The sequence below is a fragment of the Arachis duranensis genome, chromosome 10 (assembly GCF_000817695.3).
Source record: "Arachis duranensis cultivar V14167 chromosome 10, aradu.V14167.gnm2.J7QH, whole genome shotgun sequence".
NCBI lineage: Eukaryota > Viridiplantae > Streptophyta > Magnoliopsida > Fabales > Fabaceae > Arachis > Arachis duranensis.
The window spans coordinates 95,359,173-95,374,641 of NC_029781.3; the positions used below are offsets into that span (position 1 = coordinate 95,359,173).

The following is a 15,469-nucleotide window of genomic DNA, read 5'->3' on the forward strand; positions in this document are numbered from 1 at the left end:
AATCTTTAGGACACTGACAAAGAAATTCTACCTTCCGCTTTTGCTGTATGGTTTTTTATTTGCAGCAACTTTATAAAACTACATTATATATTAGGATATGATAATTAATCAATCTGTATAACTAGTTTTGATTAGTGTGAATAAATAAAAAATAGTTATTTGTATTGTAATATCTATGACTTTAGCGGGTTACATGGTGCCACGATGATAATTTCTAATAATCAAGTATTAGCGTATTACCTTGTAGATAATGATCATGTATCAGATGCAAATTGATTTCCTAGTGGAAAAAAGAAAAGAAAAAAAAAAGAATATTCTGTATTCAATAATATTCTGTTTCTAAATTTTATATTCTGTAACCTCTTTTACCTTGAAAAAGTTTATTCCCCCACCCAAAAAAATAATCTATTTGAAAATTAAAAAAAAAAGGGGTAAGTGGTTGGTCACAAAAACATATGATACTAACATTAGTAGTCATCAGCCATGAATTATAATACTAAGTTGTCAGAAAAACATGAAATTCCTTAAACTATCAGAAAAGCACTAAAGAAAATTTACAACATAATTTGGTCTCTGCACTACAATAAGAAATAAATGAAATCGAATTAAATGCAAACTTGATCCTGTGAGTTACAGTATATGAACAAAAATTTGGAACTTCCATATTTGCCCCCTTTCAATTCTTTTTTAATGTTCAAAGTGGGAAACACCAAATTGGATCCATTATCATACAAATGACCAATTTATAAAAGAGAAAGCTAAGCAATGAACAGTGTTGTCTTCTGCAGCAAGCACTTTCCATGCTATGGCTTGTTCATATGAAACATGCCTCCCCATTGTTGACATGCATATTCCAGCTGGTAGATAAGCATAACCCTGATACAAGAACACACATTCACCATTTTTTTAATAGGGAAGTGTAGTTTGCAACAAGAAAATGCAATAACAATGTGAAACAACATAGTTTCCATCTTTTATTTTTTATTTTCCATATATTATATTCTCAAGATTTGCGAAGAAAAAACTAAACGATAAAAATAAAAAAACTAAACGATAAAAATAAAATCTTAGGGTGCATTTAGTTTGCTTTTCATTTCAAGTGTTTTCTATTTTCAAAATTTCAGAAATTAAAAGGAAAAACAGGCTGTGAAAACAAAAATCGGTTTTTTATTATTTTCACTGTTTTCTCTATTTTCTTAAAATCCTACAAAACATATGGAAAATGAAAACGCAAACCAAATGCATTCATTCTAGACTTGGTTCAATTTGGAAATTACCTGCTGCATTAACTTGGCAAAGTCTGCACACAATGCCTTGCGACCGGATTCGTCAAAAATTTTGTCCAATGTGATGTCTTGTAAAGCCACTAGGGTTGTTTCCAACATGTCAAGGCCAGCTTGATTCGCAAAGATGAACACTGGCAGCGACTGCAATGCACAAAAGAATATCACATAATTGTCGCATGGTATGCATTTTAAGGGCCATCAGAAAAACTTACAAAAACCGAAACCAAAACCATACATACCTTCAGTGAGCAGCACAAAATGGCATCCTGATGATGCCACAAACTCTTCAACATCGAGTCGCCAACAAGAGAATCTGATCTCAGCAAGTCAGACCCTAAATAGTAACTGTTATTGGGAAGAGACATATTACTATTAGGCCTTTTTCCCAAAAAGAAATACCAACTATAATGCTTCAATGGGTCTAATCCTAGAATCATTTAACAAAAATATGAACTTACCTATAACTCTGGCAGATCCAGTGAGCTAGTGTAAGGGCTTCTGGAGAACCAGGAGATAGTTTAGACCCAACGTTAGGGTTCATTCCAGGAGATATAGCCATAGCAACCCTTTGGACAGAAGAAATCACACTACGGACATATTGTCATGCCATGACAGCAACATGATCTTGCAAATTGCTGTCAAAAGGAAACTGGAACGCGATGGTCAACACTGATCGGGTGTTTTGACTTGATGATGCATCTCCTGCGCCCTGAGTAGTCGCCGGGCCAACTTCAAGCCCAAATGTCAAGTCAAGGGTCCTGTTAGAAGTTGTTGCATCCTTTTTATCACCCTGAAACATGGTAACATACAGGGGTTCATAGACCGACATCAGCAACAGTGAAAAAAAATAGAAGGGGATGATGCAAAAGAATCAATACTCAACTGGTTTTGAATCCAATGGGATGATGCGGAAGCCAGATGGTACCAATGGAGCATCATCAGGGAACATTTCGTCAATTGGAGCAAATATAAGCTCGGAACAAGCCCCCACAGCATTCTCATCAATTCCGCTGCATATCTGAAAAAATAAGGCCAAAAGAAACATCAGCATGAGAATTGCATTAGAATAACTTCCAACTTCAACAAGAGTCGAACGCATTACCTGTAAGAGATGAATGTCCCTAGAAGCAAAAGCATCTTCTTGGGCAAGAGAGTGGCCTTCAAGCCGAATAACTTCCAGCATCTGGAGTAAAAATGAAACCTTGTTGGCGATTTTGCTTGAAAGTACAAATCATTTATCGGCCCGAAAAGGAAAGACATTGTGTGGCAAGTAGCCGGGAATGAAAAAAGCAAATTACCTCTTCATGTTCAATTGTATGGCCAAGGGGCATGATTATTTGACTGCCAGTGAATCTTGTAGGCCTCATTCCTGGATAAGCATAGGAGCCAGCTTTCAGTGATGCGGCAGCATAAGCATCAACATTGAAATCAGCCCACTCTGAGCGGTGCTCCCTGAGAAAGCGAACCAAAACAGCAGGAGGGACGTTCTGAAAACAAAGTAATATAAAAGACTTGTCATAAAACAATTCAATGTATATTAAGGAACTCTTCATCCATTTCAAATCACCATGTTCACATTTTATCAAAGAATGTCTTTCCCCTCGATGATCATATTTGATATCAAACTTTTCAAAAGCCAGTTTCACTTCTCCATGTCATGCACAAAAGATTAATAGTAATATCCCGGCAAGGAGAAGCTTTTGCAGAGAATTTCAGGCAATTGGATTTTCGGACTCACTTGGAGCAACATAGAAGCTTTTGCACAGAGAATTCCTCCAAGAAATGTAAGGGAACTAGCAGGATTAGAAGTGCCACTCAAATTCTTGGTTGAATTAACTGCAATAATTACATCCTCAGCACCATCACAGTTTAGTACAGTCCATCCGTCATCATTGAATCCATTCACAGCATCATTGAAGCCTCTGTAGGTGTGAGATTTCAATTTCAGCCAAGGATGAGTACATCGTATAAGAGAGAATGATGCAAAATAAACACAATGGAATTGGAGATTGAAATAAGTTTCAAAGAAACAGTGATTCATGCTATTTGCCTACCTGCTCAATCTTTGGCTAAATGTTCGAAGAACAGCAGGCTGCTGACCCAATCCATATACCACTTCACCACTTGTTTCCTGGGCTATTTGCCTTATATATCTAAGTGCCTATCACAAGAACCATCAATTAATAACTATCTTCTAAAATACGGAATGACATGAAAGTATGTTCCCTAACAACAGGTTAAAGACATGAATAGATGAACAAGAAGAGGAAACGAGGGAAATATACGGAGATATTCAATCTGTATGTCATAAAGACAGAACCTTACAACTTCTAGATTATGTCTTCGCACAGTCAAACATCTATTTTCCCCATATTATTTACTCATACCAGACGAAATCGTCAAAAAGATTTGCAGTTCATATTTGGACATTATTCACAATTATGACACTAGTCAATGATAATTTACACACATTGTTTAACAGATTAACTATGATAAACTTACTGCAATTGTCATTTTTTGGGCCACCACTTTTGATGATTCGTAAAGTGGACGCAACACTTCTGGCACACTACAGGCCTGGAAGAAAACAACAAACATGTTAATGTGTGAAAGAAGAAATGAAAAACAGATGCCAAATTGTAAAGCAGTCGGTCATACCTCAAGATTTAGGTGGTCTACGATGTGAATAATTGACCCTCCACCTTCACATGGTCGAATCAAATAGCCGCTAGGAAGCATTTCAGCCCTTACAAACTGAGCAGCAGCAACTGCATTAGGGCCACTCCCAGAACCAGATAGAGATCTCTCACAAACCTTCAAAAGTGGAATCAGATGGATTAAGTGCAAAATAATGAAAGCATCATCTCACTTCAAAGCAGAACTTTAAAAGTGAGAGTCACAGTTTTATCGTAAGTCCAACGCAAACTCACCACAAGATTGCCATTTTCCAGGCTTGTAGTGTATCTGAGAGTCCAGAAATCCCGGGCAGGAGCCAGTGTCGTTGGAGCATATGTCTGAAAAAAAATCAAATTTTACTCAAGAGAGTAATAAACAAAAAGAATGGTCAAATGTTGTATTTGAATTCTCACCTGTGTGTACACAAGTTCAATGGTCCCTCCATTACCCGCAGGGAACATTGTGAAAACCTCTAGGCTCCGACACTCCCGAAACCAAGATGGACGATCTTTCAGGATCTCCGCAATCTATTAAAAATTTAGGGACTTAGAAAATCAAAACTCGAATAGAATGCAGAGTTTAACTTGCATACAAAGAAATGGAAGAATAATCACAAATCATACTCACTTATTTACAAGACGATACACTACCTTTGTAGGTTCTAAACTAACAAGACCGCAGGCTCGAGCTGCCACTCCACTGCAACTTTGTGAAATGGCAAAGATCCCAACCGAATCCGGACCAGGCTGACAATATTTTTCAACAAAGAAAAAAGAAACGAAATCCGTAAGTTTAGCAGACTAAACTTTTAGCCCTCATGATCGTAAGAAAATCTCAATACTGATCTCCCCAAATACAATAATTATTAACTCATTTATTAATTTCACTTCTAGGATCACCAAAAAAAGTTAACAAAAAATAAAGAACAGCAACCTTCATCCCAGGCATCTGGACCCAATCGACAGCAGTCCCCGTAGCCTTGGATAGGAACTCTGTCAAAAAGAGTTTGCATTTACTTATGGTTCTAAAACAAAATCAAAAAGAGTGAAGCCCCTTGGTTCTAGATTAACCTTTCTGTTGCATTCCAATTGCTACAATTGAAGAAAAACCACTGACATGCAACATACTAAGGCCAAAAGAGTATAAAAGAGTATAAAAGAACTAAATTTCAATCTCCAAAAGAGTATAAATTCATACATAGTCAAATGGAGAAATTAAATAATCCGGCAAACAAATACCAACACAAACGTAAACAAAATATAATATCGTATGTCACTAGACGGCTCATATGCCCATAAGAAAATAATAAAAACAAAAATAATAATAAATATCCTATGTTGCAAATCTAATCTTGTGGAAATTCATAATCATCACGATGGTGATTATCATTCAGCTTATTAAGATTTTCAATGGCATTATTTTTGACCGTATAGCTGATCGTATTATGAATCTTTAACACGAGTGAGACTGCAATCTTCATGCGAACCCCATCATCCACCTAATAAAATTTGAATAATTAACATTAGGCTTAACTACTTAAATATAGAAGAACTCGTTTCGGCGACGGCGTCGGGAGATGGACGGAGGTGAGGTAGTGAGATCGATGACGGAGAGATGAAGGAGGAGCTCGAGGGTGATGGGAGGGATGGGTTCGCGTTTAGCGTTGTGTGGAGCTAACGTTGCTGGGTTGGGTAATTGGCTAGGGCATCTCAGCAGATAGGAAGAGGAGAGAAGAAGATGAAGAAGACGAAACCTTCAGACAGAGGCCTCAACGAGAAGATTTTTGAATGCACATGAAGAACAATTTTAGTTTTTTATTTTTTTAATATGTTTAATAAAGATGAAGAACAATTTTGATTTTTTATTTTTTTAATGTATTTTTTTGTTTTGTTGTTTCAATCATTTGAAACTATAAAATTAAGATTAATTGAATTTTATAATTTGATTAATTTAAAAGGGTATTTTTGTCTAATCAAATAAAGGAAGAATGTTTAAAACTTTTTATAGAATTAAATTAAAAAAATATTTTTATTTTTATTTAGTTAAAAGGGGTGTATTAGTAAAAATGGTGATATAATATATATTTAAAAAAAAAATTAAATGCTGATATGGAAAATAAATTTCACGTGGCTTATTACTATTTGTCCATATTTTTAATATATACTTATTGTTATTTGTCCACGTTTTAAACGTATCGGTACGTATTAATTTATCATGGTACCGTAGCAATCACCATATATTATACACGTACTATACAACGATGCAATACTAATTAATATTTTTGCACAATCTGTAGATGGAACATCGTCCAGCATATTCTTAAGTTTGAAGCATAATCCTTCTTTTATTTAATCAAACAGATACATATTATTATCTTTATTATATGTGCTTTATTTCGCATATTTAATTTTCTGGCCCATTACATTTTTTTTTCAAAGATAATAGGTTATATTTCATTAATTATTAAAAAATAAAATATAAAGATGTCCAAAAGTAAGACAGCATAATAAAAGGTGGGGATTTTCCAAAAACACTACACTGAAGGTATTCATCCAACGGTGCGTGGTCGAAAAAACGAAGAAAAATTTTAAAGAAGAAATAATGATAAATCAAATTGAATGCACCTAAGAGCTTGTCTCATGGAGATGACGACCTAAACTGGGAGTTCTTTGGATTTCACGGAACAACTTGACAGAGCTTGCTAGAATGGCAGACGGCATAGAAGTAGAACCTTCAAAAATCAACTGGTTGCGAGCTTTCCAGTAGTTCCAGCAAATGATGGCAAGCAATTGAGGATTACGGTCAGCATTCTTCAACGGGTTAAGTATCTCTGTTGATGCAGTCCACCATGTCCAAAAGTCGTTAGAACTCTGAGGGGGAAGACAGTCACGAAGATAACTCTGAGACCATACGTCCTTACTTCTAGAGCAATCGATCAAACAATGAGTGACTGTTTCCGTTGCTTCATGACAGCAAGGGAATATTGGTGATATAGATGGGATGCGGTGATGAATCTGAGCAAGCACCGGAAGTCGGCCATGGAGAGCTTTCCAAATAAATAGCTTAATTTTGTGAGGCAAGTTCAACTTCCATAGATCAATCCACGACTTTTTCTGTTGCATATAATTAGGTCAAAGCTCTAGAGGCGGATGGTAAAATAAATAGCCAATTCTGTAACCTGAAGCTGTATCATATTGCTTGGATTTGTTCAAATCCCATTGCAATTTGCCCCTACTCTACTGAATTTTAACTTACAAAATCATGTTTGCAACGTCTTGGGGAAATAGTTCTTGAATGAGATTCTGATTCCAATTTCTATCTTCAGTAATTAGATCTTTAACTCTTGGAAACAACTCAGAAATAGCCTGTCTATTTGGCATGTCAGAAATCATTAAAGGATACGGAGGAGGCAGCCAAGGATCCTCAAAGGTTCGGATATTCTCTCCAGTACCCACAGCCTAATTAAGACCTTTTTCAACAATCTTTTGGCCTTTCAGTATGCTTCTCCATCCCCAAGAAGGTAAGACTCCAATTTCTGCCGTTATAGCATTACCATTGCTAAAGTATTTACCTCTTAAGATTTTGGATAATAAGAAAGTAGGCTATGTTACAAGTCGCCAAAACTGTTTGCCTAAAAGCGCCAGATTTTGGATTCTGAGATCTTTAAATCCAAGGCCTCCTTCTTTTCATGGGCGAGTCATAGTGTCCCAGCTAATCCAAGCCATCCTCCTTTCAGAACCTTTTTGTCCCCACCAGAACTGAGAAAGTAGAAAGTGAATTTCCGAAATTAAAGCATCAGGCAACTTGAAGCAAGACAATGTATAAATAGGAATAGCTTCTCCCACTGCCTTAAGCAATATGTGTCTACCACCTGACGAAAGAAGATTGCGCTTCCACCCTTGGATTCTTTTCCGAACCTTTTCTTTGATCATACTAAAAGAAGCCTTTTTCGATTTAGAGACTGTAGAAGGCAAACCAAGGTATTTATCCTGAGCCCCAATATGACTAATATTCATAGAGTTAGCCAGTAGTGTACGAGTAGTGGACGGAGTGTTGTGGCTAAAGAATACAGCAGATTTATTAAGATTTACCCTCTGGCCACTGATGCTTTCATAAGAATTCAATAAATGCAGGATATTTGAACATGCTTCAGGATTAGCCTTACAGAATAAAATGGAATCATCAGCAAACAGGAGGTGGTTGACCTTGGGACATCACCTATGTATCTGAAGACCCTGAATTAGTCTATTTTGTTCTACCTTGTATAGCAAGAAGGAGAGACCTTCTGCACAGAAAAGAAAAAGATAGGGAGATAGAGGATCTCCTTGTCGAATACCTCTATTTGGTTTGAAGAAACCATAAGGTTGTCCTTCCACAATAACAGAATAAGAAACAGTTGTCACTAATTCTCGAATCCACATGATCAATCGGGAGTTAAAACCAAACTTCTCCAATATAAACCAAAGATTTAACTGCTCAAAACACATCACCACTAAGTATGTTCCAGAAGCTTTGAAAAAATTTTGCTGTCATACCATCATCTCCTGGAGCACTTTGAGGATGAATGCTAAATGTTGCGCGTTTCACTTCCTCCATAGTCACTGGTCTTTGAAGCCTACGGTTCATGTGAGCTGTAACTTTAGGTTCAAAATCAGTAAACAGAGGTTAAGGGTTCTCATGACAAGTGGAGGAAAAGATGTCCTTGAAATAAGATTCAGCCACAGAAGCAATACCAGCATTTGAAGTAGCCACTTCACCATCATTGCCAGTTAGTTGCCAAATTCTATTCCTTCTGGTTCGATTTCTAAATTTCTGATGGAAGAAAGTTGTATTCTGATCACCAGATTTGAGCCATTTGACTCTAGACTTATCTTTCCAATAAGATTCCTCATTTTGCAATGCTTTTTCAAGTTTGTCCTCTATTTCTGAAATGATGTCGCCTCCATGAATTCCTGCTAAACGAAGTTCCTCTAATTCCGACTGTAGTAAATCAATCTCCACCTTCGAATTAGATCTGTGTTCTTGCTGCCATTTGACAATCTTATGTCGACAACGCTTTATTTTTTGAGCTAGGATATACATGGCTGAACCATCAATCTGTTCATGCCAAATCTCTCTAACAATCTGGCGTATTTCATCATTGGAACACCATCTTTCTTGGAATTTGAATCGGCGTTTAGATCTCTCAGTTCTCGGATTAGAGTCTAGGATAAGAGGGGCATGATCCGAGCCTGATTCTGACAGTCTAAGAACCGTTGCATTGGGATAGAGTTGCTGCCAATCAACTCCTACCAGGAATCGGTCCAGTCTTTCCTGTATCAACTCATCACCCCTCCGTCTATTTGACCAAGTGAATGGTCTTCCGACCATACCAATATCAATCAGGGAATTATCATCAATAAAACATACCAATATCAATCAGGAAATTATCATCAATAAAACTATTAAAGGTTTCAATAGAAGAAGGAGATTTAGCACCCCCACCTTCTTTCTCCGATTGATTAGAAATGGCATTAAAATCCCCCATTAACACAACCTTACCATCGAACTGTTGGGTGACTGAAGTTAATTCAGCAAATTGAGCCATTCTATGTTGATCATTTGAACTGAGATAAACACCTAGAACACCATAGGGATCATTAGAACCAGCTGTCAGAACTGATGCCGCAATGAAAAATCTACCATGCTGTAAAATCTGAACAGTGCAACCATCCCTCCATGCCATTGCCAAACCCCCTGATAATCCATCCAGATCTACAATAAACCATTCCTTGAAACCACAAGATCTTAGTTTTCCTTCAACTTGTCGAGATTGATTTTTTGTTTCACAGATAAAACCAACCTCGGGGGAGTAGGATTTGCAAATCCCTTTAAGATTGTGGATTGTCAGGGGTCTCCCCAAACCCCGACAATTCCACGAGAGCAGTTTCATATTTCTTTGGGTGCCACTTGAAGGCTGGCACCCTCCACCGTCATAGCAATTATATGAGGGTTCTGAGTCTCTGATTTGTTGCTCATGGTGTAGAGAAAATCAGAATTGGTATTCAATGATTCCAAAGAGACATAAGATATATGGAATGAGTGAATTAGAAAATGGAATGAATTAAAAGAGCAATGAATTGGGAGAGAAAACGAAAACTAGGGAGCTAAGTGGAAAAGAAATTAAGAAAAAATAAAAAATAGAAGAAGATGGAAAAGAGTTTGACGAAGAAAAGACAAAGAAATGTGTAACCATGGAGGCGGCACAGTGAAACCCTAACAGAACGTCGGACGCTAGATGAAGAGTACGTACTCCCTGGCCCATTACATTGAATAAGAAAATTAGCATTAATATATAAAAGTGGGGGACGTTCATCCACACGTAGCTTTAATTTATATAAGTCAGACAATTTTACAGATAAAAAAAATCTACATATCCCTATGGAATTTATATTGGATTGCGTGCTTATAATTTTATAATTAAGAACCTCATGTATAGGTTTAATTTGTTAAAAAAATTTATTTATTTTTTTTATTGAGTTTATTTGAAGGTATACCGATATTAAGGTTATCAAAATTAATGTATAAATTCTTGTAAAATATTAAAGATTTTATGGTTTTTTTAAGACAAATCTTTTCTTATTTGAGACACTAATTTACCAAATTTTTTATCTATGTTTGCACAATATCTATCCATTATTATAAACAAAAAAAATAATAAAATAAGGTTCCATTACCCACCAGAATATAAAAAAGGTTTACGGGTCAAAAGGAAATTTTGTTTGAAGTGAAGAGGTCTCGATCAAATAGTTACTTAATTATTGGGAAATAATCTGGAATTGAATCATGTGTATGCAATAATTTGGTTTTCGAAATAACGTATACTATTATTTTTATTTATTATAAAATTAAAATATTAATAATATCTGATGTTTTTGTAAAAAATATTGAAAAATTTATCAAATAAAAAAAAGAGATAAAATTTGTGTTTAATTTTTTTGTTTTTTTTGGTCAAGTGGATTGGACAACCCCCAATCCTAGGCATTACATCTATACACCCATGTATTACACACCCACACAACTCACTCACACACACTACATGGGAGTACACATAAATGGTTCTATATTCCTCCATGAGGACTTGAACTCGGTGCAGCTCTATGGGAGGCACACAAAGTGGCCATCTAACCCAGGCCTCGGCTGCAAATTTGTGTTCAATTTAAGCGTCTCTTGTATAGTAAACAATTTATGGATTGATATTTTTCTTGTTAAAAACGTTTTTCAGATACGAACCTTTCAGTCAGGATAAAAAAAAAGCACTACAGTGGCAAAATGATAGCATCTAAATAAATAATTTGAAAAGAAGGAATTTTTTAAATAAATAATTTAAAATTTTATTCACGGGTATAAGTAATTTTTAGTCTATTTACTAATTTGTATTTCTTTATTTATCTTGTTCATTGTGTAAACGAAATAAGTTTGTACATATGTCGTATATATTGTAAACGAAATAAGTCACGTCTCTAGTTGCACGTATCATATTTGCACACGTGATACATGAAAGACAACAATCAACACGTATCTTGTTTATATTGTAAACGAGATGTGCACAAGCTTATTTTATTTACATAGTAAACGAGATATTAAAAAAATGGGGAGTGCTAGGTAAACAATGATCATCTTGAACAACATGAACAACCACCAATTAAATAAAAATACACTACACTCTAATTTAATGCTACTAATTAAATTTAAGATTAATTTACTCTTTTAACCCTATTAATACATTGTTCACACATTGTTTAAAAATGTTGTTAGTTACCTGTACTTTTCCTAAAAAAATTAACTCGTTTGCACTGTAAACAAGATAAAGTACGACAAATTTTGAACAACTATAAAATGATTTGCAACTATTTGTATTCTCCACAAACATTTCACTTCTTCGTCTTCTCCTCCCTTTCTTCAATAAATTTAGTAAAAATGTCTAGTGGTAGTAGATATGTTATTGTAAGTGTGTATCCTAATTGTCATATGATAAACAGTGACATTGGGGTTATATTTTAGTGTGATAATTCTATTTTGTTGTGCATTCAGAGACTAAATTCTTTGTCTGATCTAAAGAGTCTAATATTAACAAACCTCGGTCCTAACGGGATCAAAGAGGTTGGAAGAGTTGGGTATAGGTTTTTAGCACCGACGAAAAATTGAGTATTTTGGTTTTGTCTATCTTGTCTAGCGCCACATGTTTGATGTCCACGGTAGAATCACGGCGGAACAAGCGATGAAGCTTTCTGTAGAGGTTGGTGATGTTGGTGGTAGTTCTGACCACTCGAATTTTGTCCAAGATGACCCACCTCTTACAGTACCACTGCTGCACTTTGCCTGTCCAATGGTAGATATGGACATGGATGGTGAGGAGTCCGATGAGGAGCATGTTGCCGATAGCAATGATAGTGGTTCTTTTGAGGATGATGATAATGAGGAGTTTGTACCAGAAATTCTGGTTGGTGCTTTAGTTCGGTATCTTCTGCCTGTCTAGCAACCAATTCCAGAGTTATCAGCTATACCCAATCACTATCATACATTAGATATGGATGCGATGCATAAGAAAACTCCATTTTTCAATATGGGTAGGGACGATTATAATATAAATGGTGGTGTGGAGTTTCGCATTGGTCACAGAAAAACATATCGTTTAGAGACAACTAAATAAAACAACGTCGCGTACCTCATGCAATTTAAACCAATCCAACATAAGACGTGATCGAAGGACTTTCTGGTCAAACTAGTCCCTAATCTACTGGGCCATATCTATCAACCTGTGGACATGTGCAACAATAACAAACATTATTTTATGCAAGATAAAGTTAAATTAAATAGAAAAGACAAAATTGTATATCAAAATATATACCTCATGGCCATTGGAAACCTTTAAATTTCCCTATCAGGTGGGCACTCTGAAAATTTGTGGTACATCCACAAGATTAGTAGCGGCGTGCATCTAGTAATGTCAGTGGTAGATCGATGTGCTACAAAGCATAACGACTTGTACTTCCATGAAAGCACAGTGGATCCCCAAGATAGACTGCGACACCTCTCGAAGTCCTCTAATAATGGCAGCCACCTGATATGGACCTAATTGTTTGACTTGTCTGTCATCAGGTAACCCCCAATCAACAACAAGATGTAACACGTCGTGTATTGTCGAATGGTGACTGCATCTGCGATGCAGAATTTACACCATGATAAGTGAGTATCGATCCCACGAGGATTAATAGACTAAGCAAGTAATATTTAATTAATTATTCTAGTTAGACAAGTGAAAATTAAGAGTTTTGAATATCAAATAGCATAGAAGACAGTGAATTAAAGAATGCAACCAAAAAACATGTGAGAAAGTAAGGTGAGAAGAGAGTTAAGGCTTTAGAGATATTTAGATTTCTAGATTGACAATCATTGTCAACTACCTTGATCATGCAAAGATTTAGTTTATGGAAAATCTTAAGTGACTGAATTCCAATTCCTTAGTAATTCAATATATTCTAGCCCAACCAACCGTCAATTCCTTGATCACTCAATAGTGTTAAAAGATTAAGCTCAAATTCTGATTTATAAGCCACATAATCCCCAAGAACCCAGAAATAATCTGATTATATATCACATATCATATTAAATCCAGATAATTGAAGAATTGCAAGAAAAGGGTTTCAAATTTTAATTCCAATTAATTAAGTTTTTCAAGATTCAAAAGAATTCAATTTAGATTAGTGTTATTTTCTAATATACTCTAATCCGTAGGATGAAGAACGAAACCAATTCTTAAATATAAATCAATGTATTAATCAAGAGAAGAAGAACAAATAGTATTATTTTCAAATTTTATTTATTTATTTTTTGGTTTTTGCTGCTGCTTGGTGTAGCTGTGTCCGAGAAAATTACGAATTTTGATTAGGGTTTTTATTTTTTTGAGGAAACTTCATTGGAAGAAGAATTTGGTTATGTTTTTAGTCTTGCCGTGATTCTTCATTACATGTTTTTATTATTTGGTATATTATTATACATTGGTTGGAAGAAAAAACTCTATCTTGTCGTGAGAAATTTTGGTGCTTCCGTTACATAATTAAAAAGATACATATATATATATATTACAGTATCATATTACAAATATAGGTTCAGTCTCTTAAAAGATAGAGGTTCTGGGTCAAGTCATAGGAATAGAAAGATCCAGTCTGTCTTTTAGGTTATTGGGAATGGAACTTGTATACTAGTGCTTCAATCTGGAGTTGCAAGTTTTTTGGTTATATAGTTGGCTGAGATTTTAGCATATCTGCCGCATAGATAGCTTACCCTTTATTAGTCCGAGACTGTGAATTCTATTGTCCCAAAGTTTAACTCCAAAGTTTCAACTAAGATAATTTTCAGCAACAAAAAGTTTAACTCCAAAGATGATCTACAGTAACAAAAAAATTTGGCTAAGCGATTATTTCAGCATGACAGCAACGAATTCATCTTTCAGTCATGATAATCAGCAACAAATTCAACAAATCCTAGTTCAGTCACGATTTACAGCAACATTTAGATCAGCAACAAGGAAAATTAATTGATTAGCAATTTAGCAACATGGAAAAATACAGGGAGAAGGGAAATCTGGAGAAAAGAGAACAGGGGAAGCGATGATGCAGGGACTCACCAACGGTCCACGGCGACTCGGAGAGGTCAAGGATCCCAAACCAGAAAACGATGAGCGACGACGATCCCACGGAAGGCGACGAAGAAAGCGACAACCCCACTAGTTGCTTCTGCTGCTGACGACAAGGATACCAGGGAAGGCCGCTAGACGTTGAGACGGCAACAAGACTGACGAACGACGAGACGCCGGCAGTGTGATTGAGACGAGACTCGAGTGAGACTGAGATGCAGAATCAAGGAGCGGTCACTCATTTGAATGAGTGCTTACCTGCCAGCTAATCTCATGTCCGACTTCTTTAGGACAAGTCGTAGTCAATACCGACTTCTTGACACTAGGTCGGTGCGTAGTAAGGCTCAATCCTTTGGACTAAGCCTTTCTTTTGGACCTGGGCCTTTATTATTGGGTCAGGGTATGAACAATTTTATATATTAATTAATTTTTAAATTTAAATTTTTATATTTATGTCTATTATGATATGTTTAAAATTTTAAAATTATTTTATTAAATATATTTATTAAAAATTAATTTTAATTTAATTTATTAAATATAATATTATAATGGACCTTTGGCCCCTTACTTAATTAAAAACATATAAATATTATTATTTTGTAAAAATTATTTTTTAAAAGTTAATTTTTATTGTTTTATAGATAGTTGTAAGAATTGGATTGAATTGAAAAAAAAATCCAAAAATAGATAAAGCCATTTCTAATTATTTATTGCACATTCTTAAAGTTTTTATTTATCAAAATTAAAAAATTTAATATAATTTTATATTTATGTTTGTTATGATATTTTCATATTTTTAAAGTTATTTTATCAAATATATTTATTATTG

The 15,469-nt window shown here is 35.3% G+C and overlaps 1 protein-coding gene and 1 pseudogene across 1 annotated transcript; both read right to left on the minus strand.

Annotated features, from left to right (window-relative positions):
* Nucleotides 1-593: 593 nt before the first annotated feature.
* LOC107471295 (homeobox-leucine zipper protein REVOLUTA-like) lies at nucleotides 594-4,996 on the minus strand (annotated as a pseudogene).
* Nucleotides 4,997-7,648: 2,652 nt separating this feature from the next.
* On the minus strand, nucleotides 7,649-9,332 carry LOC107471294 (uncharacterized). The gene is made up of 4 exons (XM_016090740.1): nucleotides 8,696-9,332; nucleotides 8,498-8,593; nucleotides 8,222-8,331; nucleotides 7,649-8,122 (listed from the first exon to the last, which is right to left on the minus strand). Exons 1-4 carry the CDS (start codon nucleotides 9,330-9,332, stop codon nucleotides 7,649-7,651), a joined length of 1,317 nt encoding a protein of 438 aa, XP_015946226.1.
* Between the last annotated feature and the right edge of the window lie 6,137 nt (nucleotides 9,333-15,469).